Below are 23027 nucleotides of genomic sequence, written 5' to 3'. Positions count from 1 at the left end.
ACAAGCATTCAGGCCTGAGGCTTAGAAGTTTCGGGCCTTAGATCGATGATTTCTTTTGACGACAGCCACAATCCCAGCCACACTGCCTCGCTCCGGCCCGCAACTGTCTTAGACCGCATACCCGGAAATAGCCATGTCACCTGATGAACTACAATCGATGCGATTGCAACCAGCAATGATAGATTTTGAGTGTTTACACATTCGACATCTTGCATCAGAAGTATTAGCCGCTATATACCCCGGATATGCAATCTACGCATGTTGTACCTAGACACTCCGGTATACGATGGCACCTGACCACGGCTCCTTCTGCATCCAGATCACGAATTACCCTGACTTCAATGAGTGTGTCGCAACTATGAGTTGCTGTTCTATCCCATGCATCCACCAAAATCACCCGCCGACGATTCAACAATGATGCATAGCAGCAAAGATTCGCCCTACTGCGACCCCACCGTCTCCCTCATCCTCTCCATCTTCATCCTCGCCTTCTCCTCACTGCCCGCCCACCACCAAATGCACCACCTGATCTCCTCCCACTTCTTAGGAAACACAGTCCGTATATCCTTCAACCCCGTCCGCTTCGTCTCCCACAACTCAAATGCCACCATCGCGCGATCATAAAAATACCGCTTCGCGTGATCCGGTACTCTGAACAACGCCTGGCCAAGCGCCGGAGCATGAATAAGTCCTTGACTCATATCGTAGCGCGATTGGTGGAAGGAAGAGCGCGTGATGAGCGTGAGATGCCTCGTCGACATATGCTGGATATGCGCCTTGTTGTTTTCATTGCAGAGGTCATTGTAGGCCTGGAAGTGAGTTCGTCGAGGGTGTCTCCATAGCAAGGTTGAACAGGGTGTGTGGAGGGAGGAGTAAGGTCGGCGGTGGGATGCCTTGGAGCGGACGATGAGGTCGATTAGGTCGGGGGGTTGGAAGTAGGTTTGGCCAGACATTAGGAAGAGCTGGAGTAGTCTGTCGCGTTGGTTAGTACATATACGATCGAGTGTTGCATGAGATGGGGTTGTTGATGTAGGACACGTACCTAGGACAGTGAGCCATGTCCTTGGAGAAGTCGGAGACAAATGTGAAGGGTAGGTGCGAAGTACTGGCGTCGGCGAGGGATAAGGCATGAAGTGGAAGTACATGCTCATACATGAAAGCAAACACAGCATGACGGTCCAGTTCATCCAGGAGTGGGGTGTCTTTTTCTGCTGCAATCCTGCTCTTGCACGACTCCAAGATCCCGATCTGGATAGTGAAGTTCGCCGGGTAGGAAAAATGGGTCAACACCCATCTGATCTCGTTGAGAAGCCAAACGCACACCACCGCGGCATAGAATCGTCCTCTCTGATCGGCGTTGAGACTGCGATATTCCCATGTGTGTGGCGTTTCCGGATTGCGTGGAGGCGTATCGTCGTATGTGAACTCATCGCCACGGCCAACGACCGTTTTGAATCGATGCACAAGCCGCTGAGCATCCGAGGTATGATCTACAGACAGGAAGTCTTCCTCTTGGAGTTCTCTTTCCATCCACGTGTTCTCCAACACGCGTAACCCTTGGTATCGTGCTAGCACGTCACAGATTGCATCATCTGTCCATTCTTGTGGCGAGCAGCATGCATTAGCCGTACTGTTTAAATAATGCTCCCAGTTATTCTTATTCATTCCAGGTTGGCTGGCGGGCAAGCGTGACACGTGGTGTTGAAAGTGTCCAACGATTTTGGAATGGAGGAACAGGGCTCTGTTGAGCTGGAAGTCGTAGCGGTGTTGGGGGCTGAAGTAGATAATCGAGCGCATAATCTCGAGATAGATGTTACGTTTTTTGATGACATGGTGGGTTTTGGTGCATGTGCGCCCAAGATGGTGAACGTCGTCGATGCTTCCTAGGAAATGGAAGATTTGCTCTAGGATTTCTGGGGGCAGATCAGTAAGAGTGGCCATGATTTGGGATATCCTGTCCGATAGATGGCTCCTTTCACAAGAAGGTTTGCAGAGTCGTTTGCAATTTGGTGCCGGGGTGCGGCGTGGTGTCTTTGTGTTAGAGGAAAACGGATACAGCGCGGTATCACGCGCAGTTTGTGATGAGTACCTAGGTAGCGGAGGAACTTTAGCAGCCTCTGGATAGTTCTGTTGATGTATTGGGGCCTGAGTACAATCCTAAGTTGATCTGGCTGATGTCGACATGGGGTGTCAGTCAATGGGAATCGCGCAGTTGGTACTGCAGGGACTGATGACACGCCGCCGTCCTGCCCGGGGGTGCGCGTAGCTGGAAGTGCAGCTGGGACAAGGCTGAACCCTCATTTTGAAGCTGGCTCGTTGCCTGGGTCAGGTGCTGCGGAGCGTTTGTTAAAGCGGGGGTTCCCAAACAATTCATGGTGAAGCCAGTCGAAGTCGTCCCAATCGCTATCTGACATGCTTTATAGGATCGCATGTAGGCCGGTTTGTCAAAACGATACTGAGTCCCGCGAGGTGAAGTGGAGAACGCGTCGTGGAGAGATCTGATGATTGTGAGTAGTTGAGGCACAACCACTCCGATTGGCCCCTCCGCGCCTGCCGTGTCCGTGCGCGCGATGCTATCAGCAACTACCTGGGTACTCACCCTCTGTACCAAGGAACCATGATATGATAACTCCCAATCTCAGGCATCACTTCTCTCAGAAAGAGTCTAGATTGCTAAGTGGAGCTCCGAAATTGGAGTGATTAGACACAACGCGCAATCGTGCGAAAAAATGCAGAAAGACGGTCTGAGCGATACAGCAGAAGCACGAGAGTCCAAGATGCTTAAACATGGTGATGAGTATGATAGTTTCTCGAACGGTTTCATTGTATCAGAACGTTGTCAAATAAATTGGTGGTATGTAACCTTGAATGAGAGACTTCTCCACCACGCGTCCTTGCAATCCTCAAACTCCACTCTTCGACACTTGTGATCGAAAGGCAACCAGTAATTTAACCAGACTTGCAAACCAGGTCGCCACGCTTGGGAGTACCCTTGTTGCACCTGCAAATCTGGCCAGCTGCGCAGCGGTGGTCGATGGTCCAGATACCGCCCTTGCAGTACAACTTTATAATTGTTAGCATTCAGTTTTGCAGATTACACGTTGGGGACACTTACGACAACCTGCCTGTCCTTGACACCGCAAGCGTGGGGGTCGTTCTCGCCGCCACCGAAAGTGCAAGCGCCGCCAGCAGAGCGCAGATCACTTCCGCAGAAGTCCTTGCCGCCGCGGGCCTCGAGGGGGAAGCTGTTGACGGAAGTGACACCCTCAGCGTCGACTGGGGTGGCGGCGACCATGAAAGGCGCAATGGCCAAGAGGAGGATCTGGGTGAACTGCATGTTGAAGGTTTGCGGGTTGAGTTCTGCGGTTGTAGAGTGAATGAAGTGGTTTGAGGAGTGAGTGGATGAAGAATTGAGAAGAGGGAGGCAGGTTGCTTTATAGATGGAGGATGGCTATGCTAGACTCCCGGTGCTTGAGTTGAGAGCTATGGCAGAAAGCCCTGGTGGAGAGAGTCTAGCCATCGAGAAGCTGGCACTGCTTGCTCGTGGGCCGAAAGCAAGTTTCGAGACGCTGTGGCCCTCCACGAAGTGGATTATCCTTGCGTTCTCGTTAGTAGATATCGGCCCATCGGGCTTCTCCATCCATAGAGCGACATTCCTGCGATGAGTTTACCTAGAGATGAACGCCGAGGAGGCTTCAATGTGATGTCAACGTTGGAGGCCTTGCATGAGGTCTTTATTTGAAGTGAAACCGGCATGGAAGTCCGTGTAAGCCCTAGAGACGAACCGGTCAATTCGAGTGTAGATTGCTGTGCGACGTGGGTCAGGTTTGACTGTGGTATCGACGGCCACGAGTACCAGCATGCCTCTACTCTACACATGGGTCGTCTTCGCGGTTTGCAACAGGGATACTGTCCACCGGAGTAAAGGGGAACGCCTGACAGTAGCGTGCGGAGCGGGCCTTAGTAGTCGCGGCGGATGCAAGGCTTGTCCATACGCTACACGACGGTGCGGTGCTGTGGCACTATCTCATGAAGATGACCTTGGAATCATTGCAACGAACCGGTGTAGTGGCTGATCTTGACACGAGTTCGGTAATTTCGATTCTGGAGAATTTGATCAGACACCCAAGCACCTACTGCGATGTTTGTGCACAATATCGTCTTCATCGTTTTCATGAGATGGTGGTAGTGGGTTGCAAGCCTCGCCTGGTGGGGCCAAGGCCAGCGCATGCGCCACAGCTGTCTCCAGTAATTTGCAGAGGGCTAGCCTAGCCGGGTAATTAGCGTCAGGCCTCGGAGACCCTTTTTTATCTCCAATATAGATGCGTTGCGCTAGACACCCGAATTGTGGACATGCAGACGTAAGGCCCCCAGATCTAGATCAGGTTGCGGTGGTGCAACGTCTGCACAATTGGTGAAGGGATGTATTAAAGTGAACGCCTCGAAACAGTGTCAGCGCTACGGATGCAAGAGCGGGTGAGGCATGACGCGGACGCGGGCCACGGGAAGGATGCGAGGCTTTCTTGGTAGAAAGCACTTTATCTGCTATGGTACGATTTTGTAAGATCGCCGACCTACCATGATACCGGTAAGGCTCTAGTACGGATACAATCCAAAATTACGTATCTGAGCAAACTGTGGAATTTGATCAGCAAGCGGCAGAAAGACCCTTCAGGTTTACTCACAAAATTGGATCTGGCTAGTTATCTCTCGAATTGGAAGGCGTGAAGGCGTCTCGCACCATGGAGCTGAAAGCAGCATCTGTATCGAAGCATGTCTCAATTGCCACACAAGCTTTCTTGCGCAAGGCGCAGTAGCGCATCTCGCTGCGCTGGTCGGCCGCTCTGGAAGCGTTTACAGATATTCTTCCACTCCATGCTTGAATTGACCTCGTACGAGAGTATAACCTTTCATCCAGCTCTGGGCATCGCTCACGTGTTCGTTAGGTGGCAGCGCGTGTTGCTCGTACCAGAATTGCCAGACTTTCTGCTTTTCGCCCTTACCGTCTGGGTGGTCGGCGTCGTACCCGCTCTTCAAGTCCGTGTAATGGTAGGCTAAATTGTCGATGGTAGTTGTACTTAGTTCAGTATCGTCAGGTCGGCGACTTAATAGCATCCACGGATCCGGTGAGAGCGGTGACACAGGGATGACATGGTGGCACAAGGCTGTCTGGGCTTGTGGGGAAGGAGTTGAGTTTCCCGCAACGTTCTGACACTGTCATGGTAGACAAGCCTTCCGACACGCAACTACGCGCGATACCGTTTGTCTGACAGGCCATGTGTGTACTACATCTGTTGTTGATGTTGGGTGTATCCTCAGCGCTCGCTCGTACCGACGTTGTGGACAAGAGGATTTCGTGACTGCTGCACACCTGCCCTATGTCGAGAGACAGGCGGGACTCGCGCAACAACCGCGACGGTGTCGTTGTCGGCGACGTTGCTTGAGTTCGTGCGCGAAAGACAATTCGTAGGCTGTTACGCTCCTGATTCCAGAGATCTTCCAAGGTCTGGCTGAGGCTCTGTGGGGTGCCGCATTGACTTCCCTGAGCACATCTGCATTAGTTTCCTCAAATCTCCCCTCACTGGTATTGCCCCTTCCTTTCCACTCCATCCGACTCCAGCTCTGCGCTTCGTCGCTTCATTGCTAGGGGACTGGGAGGTTCAGTGAAAGATGACAGCAGAGGATGGACGTTGAGGTTGCTTCCCATCCAGGCGTAGTGCGAACGCCTTCCGCCAGGACCGGAGTACCCGAACGGGGCGTATCCGATTCTGACGCAGGATCACTAAGGAATCATAAGTAGCATAAACGAATTGCAATAACACAAGTACTGCGACTCTCTAGATTCACGCGATAACAGCTATTGTATGTGATTGTAAGGTCTTATTTGCCGTGAAGGTAGCTCACTCGATCACTCACAGAGTCACGTGATCGTCCCTGCTGCTTGGCGCGTCACTCCCGCGCTTGTCTCCGCAGTCAGCAACCCGAACAACCCACCCCACGTCATACCTCGCACTACCACGTCGCAACACATATTACTCGTATCGCAACTATGTCCGAAACTAACTCTCAACCCCCGGACACGAACATGGAGGTCAACGACGAACTAGACCAGACGGTCGACGACGAGATCAAGCAAGACGCGACACGACTGGAAACCGACGCTATGAACCTTGACGGCGCAAACGATGCAGAGCCCGCAGCGGTCAACGGCATGGCAGACTCTGCCGCCGCCTTCGAGGCGCGCATACCTGCGAAGAAGGACGCAACATTGCGCGAGTTCCTAGGCAAGATGGATGACTACGCGCCGATCGTATGCTAAATGCCGTCTCCATCCCAAGCATCGCGCACTAACCAGGCCTCCAGATACCCGATGCAGTGACCAACTATTACTTGACACGCGCCGGTCTGCCACCGCCACCTCAGACATCACAACACCTCGCACGTCTCCTTGCGCTCGCGACACAGAAGTTCATCGCCGACATCGCGGCCGACGCCTACCAGTTCTCTCGCATCAGGTCATCCAACACCACAAGTAATAACCCTATGGGTGGCGCAGGAGGAGCGCCGGCAGCAGCAGCGCCTGGTGGTGCGCCTGGCGGCAAGGATAGCGGCTCCAAGGCCAAGGACTACAACCTCGGCATCCAGCGCCCAGGATATGGAGGTGGAGGCCAGGGTGGCAATCAAGGACGCACCGTGCTTACTATGGAGGACTTGGGCATGGCAGTAGGCGAATACGGAGTCAACATCAAGCGCGGAGAGTTCTACCGCTAGGACCTTCAACCAACGGACAGGAACCCATGAAACTGGAACACGACGGGATGTGGTAATTCGGGACATCGACATGCATTTTAGGCGTTGGACGGCATCACAGGCGCAGGGACTGATCATTCGGAACGTGGAGGCATCCCGCCCAACGAAGGGCTCATCGTATGTGTACAATAGCAGTACAGAATGGCTTCTAGATAAACCAAAATGATACCCAAACTCCCATTTGATGCACATGCGTTCCATTGCTCATTTGTTCTTAGTCTGCTTGTACATGAACTGCTTCCGTGTCCTGGATTCAAAGTCAGCACTCCGTTGCTCATACTCTCCAACAAAGCCAGTGATTGTAGCAGACATACGGCGCGAATTCCCCAAGCTTTCGTCCTACCATATCCTCCGTTATGGTGATGTCCAGATAGCTCTTCCCGTTGTGTATCTGGAACTTGAGGCCGACAAAGTTCGGTAATATGGTAGCGGAGCGCGCTTGTGTCTTGATCGGTGGCATTCGTTCACCCGCCTTCTTCTGTGCTATCGGGAGGCTTCGAGATGATTAGGGCGCATTTCGCAGGGCTTGATAGTAGTGGCTTACGGGACGATATTGGGGCCTGTGAAAAAGTTAGTTTGCTAGTCATTGACAGACGAACATCGCTAGACGGTATCTCACCTTTCCAGACCGATCGAGCGCAGAGCGCCCGTGTGGGAAACATTGCGACGTTATGCGTGAATGATGAGGTCGGCGAATGTTTTCGACGGCTTCCGATGGCTTCAGGATGCACGTGAGAGCGCGGGGGACGCTAAGGGCTTGGCTTAGGCGGAAGCGCGTCGCGAATGGTGAGTGATTGCTCGCGATGCTCTGGCCTGCAGTGGCGTGTTTGCTGAGAACAGATATCTGCAGTGCCCCAGGGGAACTTTGAGTCACAGAATTGCCTCTGCCAGCATCACCAGTCGAGGAATCTTTGTCTCTTCCAATCAATCAACCGCCCACCATGCCGCCACGAGCACGCGGTCAGCAGCGAGGTACAAGCGAGCCTGAGATGAGACGGGAAGCATATGCTAATGGACGATACAGGCGCAGACACCATCCGGATACTCGTCGCCACAGATAGCCATGTCGGATACAACGAGCGCGACGCTGAGCGAAAAGACGACAGTTGGAGGACATTCCACGAGGTGATGTGCCTAGCGAAAGAGCACGATGTGGACATGGTACTACATGCGGGAGACCTTTTTCACGAGAACAAACCGTCGAGGAAGTCCATGTATCAGGTCATGCGATCGCTGCGTATGAATTGTCTCGGAGAGAAGCCATGCGAACTGGAGATGCTGAGCGATGCGAGCGAGAACTTCGGAGGCATGTTTGACCACGTCAACTACGAAGACGAAGATATCAATATCGCTATACCCGTATTTGCCATTCACGGCAACCACGATGACCCGTCAGGCGAAGGCTCATTTTCCCCGCTCGATCTACTACAGGCGTCTGGCTTTGTCAACTATTTCGGTCGTACCCCAGAAGTCGATAAGATCAATGTGAAGCCGGTGCTGCTCCAAAAGGGTGGCACAAAGCTTGCTCTCTACGGTCTCAGCAATGTTCGCGACGAGCGGTTGTTCCATACCTGGCGAGACGGTAATGTCAAATTCTTTCAACCTGGTACGCAAAAGGACGAGTGGTTCAACCTCATGAGTGTACATCAAAACCACCACGCGCATACACCTACCAGCTACCTTCCTGAGAACTTCCTACCCGATTTCATGGACCTTGTCGTGTGGGGCCACGAACACGAATGTCTGATTGACCCGCGATACAACCCCGAGATGGGTTTCCATGTCATGCAGCCTGGATCCTCCGTTGCTACCTCACTCATGCCTGGAGAAGCGGTCCCCAAGCATGTTTGCATTCTGAGCGTCACCGGCAAGGAATTCACAACTGAGAACATCCGCCTCAAGTCTGTGCGACCTTTCATCATGAAAGAAATCGTACTTGCGGAAGAGAGGGAGATCAAGGAGAAGGAACTTTGGCGCGTCAGCGATAACCGTGCAAAGATCACCCAGTATCTGAACCAGGTCATCGAGGAGCTAATCGAAGAAGCGAAGAGGGATTGGCTTGAACTACAGGAGGATCGACAAGAAGATGACGACGACCCTCCGAAACCGCTTGTTCGGCTTCGTGTCGAGTACACAGCTCCACAAGGAGGCGAGTTCCACTGTGAAAATCCGCAGCGCATCTCGAATCGGTTCATGGGCAAGGTCGCCAACATCAACGACATAGTACAGTTTCATCGGAAGAAGAAGGCAACAAACCGGGCGTTGAAGAATAATGCCGAGGAGCCGGATGCGGAGATACTTGCGGAGATCTCGATTGACTCAGTCAAGGTCGACAAGCTGGTGAAGGAGTTTCTTACGGCTCAGACTTTGACGATCTTACCACAGAATTCCTTCGGAGACGCAGTGTCGCAGTTTGTAGACAAAGACGACAAGCACGCCATGGAGCAGTTTGTGAAAGAGAGTCTCAGCACTCAGCTCAAGCACCTCATGGATGCCAATGACGTTGAAGAAGAGGAGATCGTCAAGGAGATGGCGGAGTACCGAGAACAACTAGAAGACATGTTCGCCTCAGGACAGTTGAAGAAGACCCGCAAGTCCAAGGTCAAGCCCAAGCCAGCTGGATGGGATAGCGACTTCGATGGGTCTTGGGTCGATCAGCCAGCCGCTATCATTAGGTCTGATAACGAAGGCGAGAAAGATGATGATGAGAGCTTAGCGTCCATACCGACAAAGAAAGCTGCCACCCGCGGACGCGGCAAGGCAGCTGGCACAACCCGCAAGCCGGCTGCGGCTACTAAGAAGGCAGCAGCCCCTAAGAAGGCCGCACCTGCGGCCAAGGGCGGGCGAGGCAAGAAGAAGGTCGTAGAAGAAGAAGAGTCCGACGAAGACGACGACGACGTAATCATGATCGACGACGATGATGACGAGGAAGTACCCGAAGAGGAAGAAGACGATGAAAGTGCCGAAGACCTCTTCGTAGCCTCGCAAAAGAAGAAAGCTCCCGCAAGGAAACCTGCAGTGAAGACAACAAAAGCTCCTGCGCGAGCCAAGTCACCGGCCAAGAAGACTACTACTGCGAGAGCGAAGGCGCCGGCAACTCAGACAAAGCTGAACTTCTCGCAGCCGCTCACGCAACGCAGTCAGCCCACGCGACCTGCGGCTTCGAGAGGAAAGAAGGCTGTGCAGGAGCCGGTAAGTGAAGATGATACTTGATGATGGGTTGACATTTGCTGATATGTGTGCAGAGTGATGATGAGATTGAGTCTGATGATGCTTTCGAGTCGGCGCCCCCTCCCAGTGCGAGGGCTACTCGTAGGCGGTAGATCATGCCATCGATATACAGATGACCAGCACCGTAACATCTGAGGGGAAGGGGTGTTGCAAAACGGCGTATTTGATCTAAGAGAGCATAGCGAAGGCGTCTAGGGTTTTTCAGCTAGGTATACCAGAGTTCAAGAGGAAATATGTCTAATCGTCTACATGTACGACAGTTGTAACGTGAAGAGTATCGTAAGAGTTTGCATGTTTTGAAAGAGCCATGCGACCTCTTCACTTCAAGTCTTCTTTCTCCTTGCATTAGGTGTTATGATGTCACGGTCGCACTTGTTCATGCCGGAGTCCAACACCGAGGTGTGTCGACCGCTCTTTCCTCAACTATCTCACCTGGCAGCTGCGCTTGTCCGCATCCCCACTTCTACAAATCTCACGATGCTTCTCTTCAACCCTTCCTACGCCGTCTTTTGGTCATCTCTTTCCTCAATGGCCAGCTCCGATCGATCATTCGACGAGAAGCCGCGACAGGATGCAGGCTATAACAACCTACCCAACACCGTCCTCCGTCCATCCCCTCAACACACACTCGTTTTGGTTCCATCTTCTTGTTCCGCCTGTTCTTCTTTCGCATTGCTGCACTTCGGCTTTTGGATAGCTGTCGCTCGCTTGTTCACATTGGCTCCCATCGATCAGCTTTGAGGTACGTCGTTGTCTTGCATATCCCCTATCACACGAGCATGCATCACCACATCAGTATGTGAGGTCGAGAACCAGCACTAACGGCGGCAGGATATTCGCATCACACCATCTCAGTCTTCTTCGTTTCTCCGGCTCGACATCTCATTGGCCCCGTAATACCAACGGCTCAATCAGGTCCGCGGCTCGTTGCCTTCGGTACACCTATAGGGTGACGGACCGGCCATGATGTCATTCGCATACAGGGTGGACGAACTGCTCGCACTTCGCGACTCGGTGTCGGAATCAGCTGTGTCGATTGAGAAGTTTCCTGATGAGGATGTGATCAGAGGTCAGTGCCGGCCCGGACCTATCCTCCTCACCCTTTCACTTTTCACCGTTCACCTTTCCTATCGAGGAACATCGTACCCGACGCGTCTTGTGTTTCCTTAACCTACTCACACCATACCCGACCGACTCTATCACACTCTTCTGTCGCTAGGCTCATAGCCTTGTTTTCTTCCTGCTACTGCTACACAACGAGCAGTGACTAATTGCGCTTCTCTTTAGAACACGTCCTTCGCCCGTCAGCGTCCGCATCGGCGAATCTGCCCAGCAGAGCATCAAACAGAAGCTTGCGTGTACCCATTCCAGCCAATCTTGTTCCTATCGGACCTCACAAACGGCCATCACCCACACCGTCAATCAAGCGCGGCAAGGCGGAGAAGCTTCTCAAAGAGCACGGCAGCCCACCTGGTATACGAGTCACTGCAGGCGGCCGTATAGTTCCTAGCGACCTTCCACCGCTCGGCACGTCCCGATACGGAGACGCTACTTACAGACCACCACAACCATCACTGCGCGTCGCACCAGGCAACGTCATGCAAGCACCAACTCACCAGAACCCCAACAACACCGCTCGCATTGAAGTCGTCGGAGGCCAACCTGTCATCTTCGTTGGCGATCGCATGTTTGCACTGCCAGCAGTCAACGCAACCAATCCTACGGTACCTCCCGTCGGCCCCGCTACTATGGATCCCATAGGCAAGCAGATGCCGGATCTGTCTACCATGACCACTCATGGAGCCCCATCGGGAGCCGCGTTCGGGCCATCGCGCTCCAACACCCATACACCGTTTGTTGGCTTGGACCTCGCGACTCTCAAGACGCAACAAGCTCTCAAGAAGCAGGAGCTCCGCACGGTAGAGCAGACTGAGGTACTGCAAGCAGGCCAGCAGAGCGAGACATGGCGTGCGGGTATGATCGAGAAGAAGCGGTGCCTCATCGTCGAGCTCGACGCACTTCGAAAGCAGATAACGGCGGTCGAGTCAGACAACAGCACCACTCAACATGGCGCCTTCTCCGGCGCGAATGCAGACCCAAGAGCCATGCCGCCTTTCGGACCGCAATTTCAGCAACCATTTGCTCCTCCCATGTACCCCTTCGCGGCGCCGTATCCGCCCATGCCGGTTTATCAACCCCAACCTCAGCCTTTTGGCCCGCTGTCCGCCTGCTCTGCGGAGCCACCACCTTTTGTTCCGGCCGCGACAAACCCGCCTCATTCCCCTCCAGGATCCGCCAGCCGCCGCTCTCGAGCTATTGAAATCAAGCCACCACCTCCCGAGGAAGTCAAGAAGGGATCTGCTCTAAACCCGAAGAGCCCTACATACGAGCCTGTCATAAAGACTAGTACCACCCAAGGCACTGTTCCGCCCACTCCGTCACCAGAGAAGCGCTCTCCTTGGCGAGGACAGCAAATGCCAGTGGCTGGTAAGCATGATCGCCGGATGTCTTCGCAGAAGCATAGTCTGTCTAGCGTTGACACCATGGACTTCTTCCCTATAAATACGCATGAGCATTCCTCAACACGAGTAGCGCCACAGATCAAGGAGACTGAGCAGTCATCCAATGAGAACACTGCAGTACCATCTACACCCGAGAAACACTGGCCAGCTAGTCCATGGAACGAGGGCGATTCTGGCCGCTCTAGGACTAATGATCCTGCACCCAAGCTCACCTCGTGGCCTGAGGCATTTGGTAAACAACCTTCTCTGCCTTCCATACGTCAAGGCCTTTCGGAGCAACCTCAATCCACTATGATAGACCACGCTCCTACAATGGGCCCTAACATGTCACTCTCCGCTTCTAGCAGCAACATGGCGCCGCGAACCAGCTCCAGTCAACGCACCGGCACCGACGAGAATTGGCCCTTCAACGGCAAGCCTGTAACACATGTTCCGTCTACATACCAGGAAGGCTACCAGGCCGGCTACGACCACGTTGGCATTCCTGACAGTCCCGAGGTTCTACAAGGCTACATCCAGGGTCTTCTGCACTTCCTCACAGACGAGTCGAAGAAGCGTCAAGCTGAGTATCGACGTGGTACTGACTCCAGGACGCCTTCGCTTCGAGGGCTTGTTGCCGGGTCCCTACCTCACGACTCTGCTGTCGAGATGACTTTCAACCACAACGCAAGCGGAGCCCAGGAGAACGTTCGATCAGCGAAGGGTAGTATCCCAGATGATATGCGCCGCGACTCAGGGTATGGCCAACAAGGAAATGTTAAGGATGTTCCCGTTCAGTACATGGTTCGTAACGAAGCCATGCAAATTCCCAATCGTGTCGCCTCTGCCGCGCAGTATCTGAACCCTCCAGTCATGTTTCCTCAGAGGATGACGTCTGGATATCGACAAGTATTCCCAAGCGTCGAGGATGATGCGAGCCGGGGCATGCAGGACAAGGGTATCGCGTCCCGGGTAGACACCATGCCAAACGGCGGCATGTCCAACCAGTCTTTCGGCAATCAGATCCAGAATCGAAGCTACAGTACCGCGCTCAGCATGCAACGCTTCTACCCGACGCCGAAGGAGTTGAGCCCAAGCGAGATTGGTGGCTACGGCGCGCCTGCTCCTCGACACTTTACCAATCAGCGCTTGTCGGGGCTCGATGGCGCCATGGACGACTTGTCGGAGATGATCAACGATACGCACCTTGAGGAGCGTCGTTCGTCTGTTGCGGTAGACAGCCGCTCTACCGAAGCACCCATGTCTGTGGAGTACGAGGAGAGCAACGCAAGCTGCTTCGGGGTATCCAGCAGCAAAGGCAAGCAGAAGGCGCCATCTTCTCCCGCGAAAGCATCAGATGTCGAGCGTGGCACCGCAGCATCTTCACCTGCCAATCCACCGAGCTCCCCCAAGAAGTCCGGAGAGCATTCGCCTGCAAAGGCCAAGCTCGAGCAGGTGACGAACAAGTTCCGGCGCAGCAAGAAGGACGACCCTCGAACCATGTCTCCCGACGAGAGGCAGAAACGTTCAGACAAGTGGCGACAGCGCTTTCAGCAACTCAAGAGGACCGAGATCGATGAGATAGAGGCGCATCGTAGGAACTCGCGCACCTGATTGCTCATCGTGCGTTGTCGGGTTGTCCGCGTCAGACGGCCTGGTATGCTGGTTGGATACGTCTTCGGACTCGTTAGGACTTGGTATGATACACCCTCTTGACTCTCTTCTCTGTCGCAGAACGTATCCTTGGATTCGGCCGAGGATTACATCACCCTCATCGAGTACGCGACACGTCCGACATCTTCTCTTAACGGCAACATTTTCCACGTCCACGAACTTCCTCGAACAACTTTCCACTGCGGCACAGCAATAATTACGGCAGCCCACGCATATCTCCGACAGTCTTCCTTCAATATTTCTTTTGACATTGGTGGACTGGCAGAACACGGCAAGGGACGTGTCATGGACGGAGACGAGTCATCTGGCCAGCCATCCACGTCTTATCTCCTTTCCGTCAGCATCTTGCGTATAACTTCAGCCATTGTATGAATAGGTAGTCAGTATAGTCATCCGTTGCGTAGTAGAATAATGATAATAATAAAAGCGTGTCTTGTAATCAGTGTCCCTTCTTTGCAGTCATCTGGTGGGCATTGTCGGAGTGAGCTGACGAGATGAACCGCGCACGGCCGATGTGTCGGAGTGACGGATAGGGTCCGAAAGCCACGCTATGCCGAAACGAGAAATGGTTCTAGAACAGATTGGCGTCCGAGGCCGTCGTCAGTGGACGAAACAGCGGAAACATGCGCGTCGCCATCACCAGCATCCGACACACAGCTACGTCAAGCATGTGTGTATGCGTCTATCTAATATTAATGGTATGCAATGGCATGGGCATAGTTCAAGAATCACGATGGATGCATGTGTCTCGGAGTCGCACAGCCGTGTTTGGTGCGATGACGTGCCGTTATGCTTTGCGCGTTGCTGATAAATCGGGAAATAGCGTGATTTATCGACAGCTGCGGTCTGGTCGTGGGGAAAAGAGGCACGGTGCTAGAACGGTTAGATGGGTGCGCGTTCTTGGCTGGGAGCGCGGCACAGGGTTCGGATGGCGGGTAGGGACCATCACGACACCAGGGCGCAATTGTCACAGGATATGGATTTCCAAGCATTGCAAACCCATGCTTTGATGTTTGAGTGGTGGCTGAGTGATTGGTGATGGATGCGGTGTCGGTTTGGCTGGCTGGCTGGAGTGAGGCTAGGTGGCTTCGCACGCGGCTTCCCTAGGTAGACAGGGATTCGGGCGGTCCCACTTGGCCTCAGCCATCATTCGCCGCAGTCCGTACTTGTCGCCGGCACGGCTCTGGCTTCCTTCCTTCCCAACCTGCTGGCTGGCCCTACTACACCACCACTACTCCTCGCTCCCTGCTCCCGACTCCTCCCTGCTTGTCTCTGCAGCGCCGCCAACCCCATTCACGCGCACTCCCCTCTCCCACCGCCTGCGCCTTCGTGACGGAGCCATTCTTTCACCGAGCCGCCCCAGCCACACGCACCGCGACCCTGGACATTGCCCTCACCCAAAGTGACATGGCCCATTGATCGTGCAACTGCGCAAACACCGTCTCCCTGCACCCGCCCAGCTTCCGCCCAATACACCAGAGTCGCCCGCTGCACTCGCCCACCGGCCTGTGCAACTGCTATGACGCAGCTCTTCAACTCGTCCACATCCAGCCACTCCACCATGGCCGAAAAGACGGAGAAACGCACCTTCTCGGGCAAGGCGCTGTCCACCAACAAGTCAGTCAATCCAAAGGACGGCCAGGTCTCGCAGCGCATCAAGAACTTTTTCCGCATCAACAGCAGCAACGACGCCAACAAGTCTTCCGACGATGGCAGCACAAACTCCAAGAACGAAAAGTCGGGGTTCCGCCAATCGAGGTTCATTCCCCACATCTCGCGCAATCGCTCCCAGACCGTCGCCAGCGAAGGCAACCCCCTGGATGACAGCGTGTCGCCGACCGCGCACGCAAACCCGTACTTTGCCCACCAAGGACCGCCCGCGCTGCGTCATCACAATGCAGGCAGCGTGCCTCCATCACCCCCAGACACCCCCGCAATGCCCAAGACGCAAGTAAATGGCGCAGCAACTACCGACGATCACGCCACAACAGCTGGGAAAGAGGAATTGGCTAGGAAACTACGAAGGGTGGCTTCCGCACCCAATGCCCAAGGTCTCTTTTCTTCGGGAAAGAATACTGATAGGCCACAGACTGCAGAACTCGGCAAGCAGCCTGTATTACACCACCCCAACTCGTCGACCTTGAGCATGGTCGAGACGAATACCCAGGATCCGACTCACCTGCTACCCATAGAAGCTGGCAAACCCATACCCTCGGCAGGCCAGATCCGACAGTCTGTGGCTTTCAGGAGAACTTACAGCTCGAATTCCATCAAGGTCCGCAACGTCGAGGTTGGACCGGGAAGCTTCGACAAGATCAAGTTGATTGGCAAGGGCGATGTCGGAAAGGTCTACTTGGTGCGGGAGAAGAAGTCTAGCAGACTATATGCTATGAAGGGTGTGTGGATCGCATCTACAATTCAGACAACATGCGCTAACAAATTCAGTGTTGAGCAAAAAGGAGATGATCAAGCGAAACAAGATCAAGCGCGCATTGGCTGAGCAGGAAATTCTGGCGACCAGCAACCACCCCTTTATTGTTACTCTCTACCACTCTTTCCAGTCCGAAGACCACCTCTACCTCTGCATGGAATACTGCAGTGGTGGTGAGTTCTTCCGCGCGCTTCAAACACGACCAAACAAGTGTGTTGACGAGGATGCTGCGCGATTCTACGCAGCTGAAGTCACGGCTGCGTTGGAATACCTCCACTTGATGGGCTTCATCTACCGAGATTTGAAGCCAGAGAGTATGTTAGACCTCGCGTTCTACGCAGCCCTGTACTAACAACCTTAGACATTCTCCTCCATCAGTCTGGGCACATCATGTTGTCAGACTTCGACCTGTCGAAACAGTCGGAACCCGGCGGTCGCCCGACCATGATCCTCAGCGGCCGAAGTGGTACTTCCTCGAACAACCTACCAACCATCGACACGAAATCATGCATAAACAATTTCCGAACCAACTCGTTTGTCGGAACCGAGGAATACATTGCGCCAGAAGTCATCAAGGGCTGTGGACATACGAGTGCGGTCGATTGGTGGACCCTTGGCATATTGATCTACGAGATGTTGTACGGAACTACGCCTTTCAAGGGCAAGAACCGCAACGCGACGTTTGCCAACATTCTTCGAGATGAAGTGCCCTTCCCCGAGGGTTCTGGTGCGCCGCAAGTGTCAAAGTAAGTCCTAATTAGTACCTAATATGTGTCTTGTACTAACAACCATAGTCTCTGCAAGGCCATCATTCGCAAGCTATTGATCAAGGACGAGACTAGGCGACTTGGATCCCGTGCCGGCGCTTCCGACATCAAGACCGCACCTTTCTTCAAGACGACATCATGGGCCCTACTACGGCACATGAAGCCACCGATCGTCCCTCACCAAGGCCAAGGTGTCGAGACACCCAACTTCCGGAATGTTAAGGAGTCCCAGAGTGTTGATATTGGAGCCGCGAGGGTCAAGGGCGTCCCGCTAGACTCTGGTCTCGCTACGCCGATGGGCGAGTTGGCAGATCCGTTTGAGGAGTTCAACAGCGTTACTCTGCATCACGACGGAGACGACCACCACCATGAAGATCAACACTCGTCGCATCTTCACCTCACACAAACCAACTCACAACGATAGACCAGGCGTTAATCCGTATGATAAACACGCGCACTGTATTCATCACTCACCAGAGGACCTCGTATATCGGAAAGTCGTCCTCTTGACTCCACTCATTTGTTGCGACGGATCATAGACAAATGCGTTTCTTCCTCATCACAGCGGCGTTTCAGGGAGTTCCATTCTAGCTTTCTTCGTTTCTTGATCGCGCAGGGATCTCTCTCTCTCGAGCTCGTTTTTGTTCTCTCTTACCAATCAGCATTTTCGTGTGCTGTAAAATCTCTCTCGGGCGTTGTCTATATTTTTTTGTTGTGAACATGGTTGTGGGTCATGCTGGTCTAGTGTAGTCTAGTCTGAGAGCGGAGGCAGCTTGGACAGGGAAGATGGTGATGGTGGTGGTGATGGGTCGAGGGAATAGGGAAGAGGGATGGATGGTACTGGGAGGGCGTAGCAGAAGCAATGAGAAAGATATCTTTGAGATGCTAACTGTGCTGTGTGATGTGATAGTGAAATTAATGTGATGTGCTGTCATGTTTCGAAACTTCTAGTTGAGCACCCGTAGTTAATGACAGAGTGATCGAGGGTAAGAAACGCATGGGCCAACGCGGAGTTTGCGGGGAAGACGCGACAACGATTCGCGAGAACCCTTGTTTCCTGCCAAACAACGCGACGAAACAAGGACGCACGCTACGCAACTACCTCGAATAACATCGGCAACGCCCAGCCCATACGACGTCGGACTCGGAAGGTCGTATACCGGGATTCATTCTTTAGCAAGGGACACATCATAGCACAATCCAATCCACGCACGACCACGCATCCAGCGCAAAGCAATTCACCCCGCCGCCGCACGATCTCCCACGCTCGCTCGCCGTCTCTTACTGTACATCCACGCGCGGATATAGATACAAGACTTCCTACCTACCTACCTACCTACCTACCCACACAACCACCCCAGCTCTATACCAATTCTACACAACCTTGGAACCAAAAAGAGGAAAATCAGACCATGGCCTCAGAACCCGCAGCAGCATCCAGCGGCGCAGAACAAAATTTCGGCGCCTCGCAAACCTCGGAAGGAGAAGAAAGTCTCAGTCCGCTTGAACAGGAGGTCTTGGATGAATATGCGAGGTTATTGGGGAATCTGAATAATGTTAGTTTACCTCTATCCGTCGCAATCCAAAACCCTCCCTCGTCCCCTCCTAAACCTCCGCACTTCCTCACTAACACCACACCAAGTTATCATCCCTCCTCCTCACGCTCTCCAACAACCCCAGCGCCGCGATCCTCGATGGCCTGCGCGGTTTAGAAAGGAAAACAAGTTTGGTGTTTACGTTGCTCAAGGCGAGTGTGTATAGTATTGTGTTGAATCAGCAGATTGATACTGAAGGAGGGGATGGGGATGGGGAGGGCGAGGGGGAGACAGGGGGGTTGATGGAGGATGAGTAGTCGGGGGTAGGAGGGCACGAAGGAGGGGATGGGGAGGGGAAAGGGAATAGGGAGAAGGAGGATGTGGGTGGAGGGGGAATACGATACAGAGCCAGGGAATGGGAAAGAAGCAAGTGGATGTTTGTTGGGGATGCTGATATGAGAGCGTTTGACGATTATGATACCCCGCTAGAGAGCAAGACCGAAAGACATTCCAACACTGCGAGTAAATCAGAAGAGATGGTATGCAAGATAACATGATATGATACAAGATATCTACACAAGCTCTATATGAGCATTTCCCACTCATACCATGCCATGCCTATGATACACCTCTACTCTATCCCCCTCTTCACATGCAGGAGCCCAACAACAGTCATGTAGCCATCCATATACCAACGTATGCAGACTAATGTATGCTCCCTCCATAGTAAACCTTCCTCACATCCACCAACTTCTTCCCCCTCGCCCTCGCAATCTCATCCGGTAACCTCTGCTGCGTAAGCGCCTCCCACGTCGCCTTGATAACGTTCATTTTATTCCTCGACCGCGGTGTCTTAGCAGACAGATCCTGAAGACCCGCTGCACGTGCGAGTTCGAAAATGAGATGTTGGACGCGGAGACCGAAACCTGCTCATAATCAGCCGGCATGTTTGCAAAAGGTAGTTTACGAAGAAGTCTAGGATAACGAGGAGGATGGACTTACCAGGCGGCCTCGCAAAGATCTGGACCTTCGTCGCACCGACCTTCTTCTCCAGATCGCCGAATGTGGTTCTGTTCTCGTAACGAGGAACAGGGCGCATGTTTCGTATGGCGCTCATGACGCTCTGCTTACGGCCTTCATCCGGTTCCACGGATTTGCCTTCTCCGACGCCGAGGAGGCCGTCTTGGTTGCCCGCAATGGTCAGGTAGTACATACTTCTTATCTTGCCCATGCGAGTCTGATTGGTAACAAAGTGCGTAACCAGTGTCTTGACGCGGATTTGGCGCAGCTTCTGCTTGTCCCAGCCGAGGTATTGCAGTAGGCGCTTCTGCCGTGGGTCCTCTTCTTCTTCGGTCGAGAGACGCCGGGTCTGACGGACCATGCGGTTTTCGACGCGGGGGAGGTCCGGTGCGATGACCGAGTGGCGCTCGTCGCCTAGGGCTTGGAGGGCGGCGGGGTTCTTGGATGTGTAGGTTGCGCGGGGGTCTAGGGTGGCTTGGGTGACGGCTGCGTCCATGGCTTTTTGTAGGTTCTCGTCGTCTTCTGGTATGCCGTCGGGGTACATCTTTGCGAGATTCTCAGTGGCGATGCGGGTTATGTTCTCGTCGCGCTCGACTTCGTTGGCGATGCGGAAGGTTTTTGGGCCTTCGATGTCGTCGCCTGTTAAGCGCTCAGGTCGGTCCGTCACGGGGTCTACCCGCGCCAGGTCGTCTTCGTAGTTCATACGCCATGGATCTGTTCTTCGCTGGCCCTGCGTGAGGACATCTCGGGCGTCGATTGTAGACTCGGCGGCTTTGATGGCGGCGATTTGCGAGGGTGTGTACTTTTTCTCCAGTAGCGTCGTCTCCGAGGTGTCGTACTTGGGATACTCTGCTTCGGCGGCCTGGTTGAGGAGCTTGAGGTCATCGGCCTTTATTGACGGGTAATGCGGTCTCCTCTTGCGGGCTTGTCGGGGTGCGGAAGCGTGGAAGGTGCGTTGCGTAGGCGGTTTAGGAAGTGTCGTCGATGCTGCTTTGGTGAAGAGACATCTTGCGGGGCGGCAGACGCTCATCTTGGCCTTGGACCTCCGGGTGAGGGCCAATTGAGCGCGAGGAGGCGGTAATAGCGGGTGGCCTGCGCGGCGTCGTGATGGTCAAAGTGAAGTTCGGAAAGTTCAGAGTGACTAAGCGGGATGGCAGTAATTGCTCCAGCCAATCGCCGTCTCTCTATCCCAGTGACTAACCTAACTTTCTCTTTTCTCCAATCTCACGACTTACTGCATGTACTCTCGGATTCTTACTCGACCGCTCCGGACACTGCTGGTCAGTAGCCGATACACCCAGATTGCTAGATACAGAATGGCTTCATCAGCAGACAATGTCGCGCCTGTTGAGAGCAACGGCGCGAAAAGATATGCCGAGACGCCTCTACGGAGCGAGGAAGGACCACGAGGCAACTATAGATTCAAGAACAAGCGCATGAAGAATGGACATGCTGAGCAAAGCAAGATTCTGAAAACAAACGGAACCAATGAGGAGGTATTATTGCAGGATGTTACTGCGCTCATCAAGAACCTCAACATAGAAAGAGAAGGAAAGGAAATCTCTTCAACACTGGCAGAAAAGTTCAAGGAGATCGAGGTCGAAATTAAGGAAATCTCTTCCACTGGAGATGGTCTCGGTTTCCAGAAGGATTCATATTCGGACCAGGTCTATGTCGTACCCTTTAGCGCACCAGGAGACATCGTAACAGCACGGCCACACAAGCACTTTGAGAAAGAAAAGTACTCCATGGCGGACTTCGTCAACGTGATCACGCCCTCACCCCAGCGCGATGACTCTCTAGTAAAGTGTCCCTACTTCGCCAGCTGTTCCGGCTGCCAATTCCAAATGCTACCCTACGACACCCAACTCGCGCACAAAAAGACCATCGTCGAGAAAGCCTACAAGAACTTCTCCAACCTCCCACCAGAGCTCATCCCCACCATCGGCGACACAATCGGATCGCCACTGCAATACGGCTACCGCACAAAGCTAACCCCCCACTTCGACGGCCCACCCGACGCCCGCCGCAGCGACGGCCGCAACGGCATAAAGCGCACCTTCAACGAAGTCCCACCCATCGGCTTCATGAAGAAAGGCACCCGCAACACAATCGACATAGAAGACTGTCCCATCGGCACAGACGCTGTGCGCGCCGGCAACAAGCGCGAGCGCAAACGCGTCGCAGACACCATATCCACCTACCACAAAGGCGCCACGCTCCTCCTCCGGGAATCCACTAACCGCATCCCCAAGACCGACTACGACGCCACCAAAGAAACCGACAGCGACGCGGTGATTGAAGATCGAGGCACGCACATCCACCGCAAAATCTGCATAACAGACCCCAACGCCAAATCCACAGAATACATCTCCGACGAATTCCAATTCGTGAATCCAGCCGGTTCCTTCTTCCAGAACAACAATTCCATTCTCCCTGTGTTCACACAGTACATACGCGAGAACATCTTGCCTTCATCTGACCAAAACCACAAGATTACCCATCTCATCGACGCATACTCCGGTTCCGGTCTCTTCACCATCACGCTCTCTGCTCTCTTTAAATCATCGCTCGGAATCGACATTTCATCCAGCAGCATCGAGTCTGCGAGTACAAACGCAAAGTTGAACAATCTGCCGGAATCTTCTACGCGGTTTATCGCGGCGGATGCGGCGAGGCTGTTCGCTTCGATCGAGTCGCCCGCGGAGGAGACGGTCGTTATGCTAGATCCGCCGCGCAAGGGCTGCGATGAGTCTTTCCTGAGACAGCTGGTGCAGTATGGCCCTGCGAGAGTGGTGTATGTGAGTTGTAATGTGCATACGCAGGCGAGGGATGTGGGGGTCTTGGTTGGCGGGATGACGGGTGTGGATGGGGGTTTTGGGAAGGGAGAGGGGTGCTATGAGATTGAGAGTTTGAGGGGCTTTGACTTTTTCCCGCAGACGGGGCATGTGGAGGGGGTTGCTGTGTTGAGGCGTAAGAGCGGTGGGGAAAAGGCTGTTAAGGACATGGAGTCATGAAGTTGAATACGGTCTCTCTTGGTATGGTTAGTGAGCGATCA

At 53.7% G+C, this 23027-nt stretch overlaps 8 protein-coding genes across 8 annotated transcripts; 5 read left to right on the top strand and 3 right to left on the bottom strand.

Moving 5' to 3' along the window:
• Positions 1–2949: 2949 nt before the first annotated feature.
• On the bottom strand, positions 2950–3337 carry J4E92_009593 (uncharacterized protein; the record flags this gene model as incomplete). Its single annotated transcript, XM_051500939.1, has 2 exons — positions 2950–3063; positions 3116–3337. 2 exons carry the CDS (start codon positions 3335–3337, stop codon positions 2950–2952), a joined length of 336 nt encoding a protein of 111 aa, XP_051348882.1.
• Positions 3338–6049: 2712 nt separating this feature from the next.
• On the top strand, positions 6050–6771 carry J4E92_009592 (uncharacterized protein; the record flags this gene model as incomplete). Its single annotated transcript, XM_051500938.1, has 2 exons — positions 6050–6310; positions 6364–6771. The coding sequence occupies 2 exons, from the start codon at positions 6050–6052 to the stop codon at positions 6769–6771; spliced, it is 669 nt and encodes a 222-aa protein (XP_051348881.1).
• A 243-nt stretch (positions 6772–7014) lies between these two features.
• RSM19 (mitochondrial ribosomal small subunit component) lies at positions 7015–7472 on the bottom strand (the record flags this gene model as incomplete). Its single annotated transcript, XM_051500937.1, has 4 exons — positions 7015–7057; positions 7125–7304; positions 7355–7370; positions 7430–7472. 4 exons carry the CDS (start codon positions 7470–7472, stop codon positions 7015–7017), a joined length of 282 nt encoding a protein of 93 aa, XP_051348880.1.
• A 279-nt stretch (positions 7473–7751) lies between these two features.
• On the top strand, positions 7752–10133 carry J4E92_009590 (uncharacterized protein; the record flags this gene model as incomplete). Its single annotated transcript, XM_051500936.1, has 3 exons — positions 7752–7782; positions 7835–10002; positions 10056–10133. 3 exons carry the CDS (start codon positions 7752–7754, stop codon positions 10131–10133), a joined length of 2277 nt encoding a protein of 758 aa, XP_051348879.1.
• Positions 10134–11004: 871 nt separating this feature from the next.
• J4E92_009589 (uncharacterized protein) lies at positions 11005–14156 on the top strand (the record flags this gene model as incomplete). The annotated part of the gene is made up of 2 exons (XM_051500935.1): positions 11005–11009; positions 11390–14156. The coding sequence occupies 2 exons, from the start codon at positions 11005–11007 to the stop codon at positions 14154–14156; spliced, it is 2772 nt and encodes a 923-aa protein (XP_051348878.1).
• A 1579-nt stretch (positions 14157–15735) lies between these two features.
• NRC2 (serine/threonine protein kinase, AGC) lies at positions 15736–17838 on the top strand (the record flags this gene model as incomplete). Its single annotated transcript, XM_051500934.1, has 4 exons — positions 15736–16612; positions 16662–16961; positions 17009–17393; positions 17442–17838. The coding sequence occupies 4 exons, from the start codon at positions 15736–15738 to the stop codon at positions 17836–17838; spliced, it is 1959 nt and encodes a 652-aa protein (XP_051348877.1).
• Positions 17839–19654: 1816 nt separating this feature from the next.
• On the bottom strand, positions 19655–20999 carry J4E92_009587 (uncharacterized protein; the record flags this gene model as incomplete). Its single annotated transcript, XM_051500933.1, has 2 exons — positions 19655–19875; positions 19952–20999. The coding sequence occupies 2 exons, from the start codon at positions 20997–20999 to the stop codon at positions 19655–19657; spliced, it is 1269 nt and encodes a 422-aa protein (XP_051348876.1).
• A 208-nt stretch (positions 21000–21207) lies between these two features.
• J4E92_009586 (uncharacterized protein) lies at positions 21208–22986 on the top strand (the record flags this gene model as incomplete). Its single annotated transcript, XM_051500932.1, has 1 exon — positions 21208–22986. The coding sequence occupies one exon, from the start codon at positions 21208–21210 to the stop codon at positions 22984–22986; it is 1779 nt and encodes a 592-aa protein (XP_051348875.1).
• Between the last annotated feature and the right edge of the window lie 41 nt (positions 22987–23027).

This window comes from Alternaria infectoria (assembly GCF_024043175.1).
Source record: "Alternaria infectoria strain BMP 0036 chromosome Unknown scaffold_25, whole genome shotgun sequence".
NCBI lineage: Eukaryota > Fungi > Ascomycota > Dothideomycetes > Pleosporales > Pleosporaceae > Alternaria > Alternaria infectoria.
The sequence above is the reverse complement of the archived record's forward strand: the minus strand, read 5'-3'. Positions and strand labels throughout refer to the sequence as shown.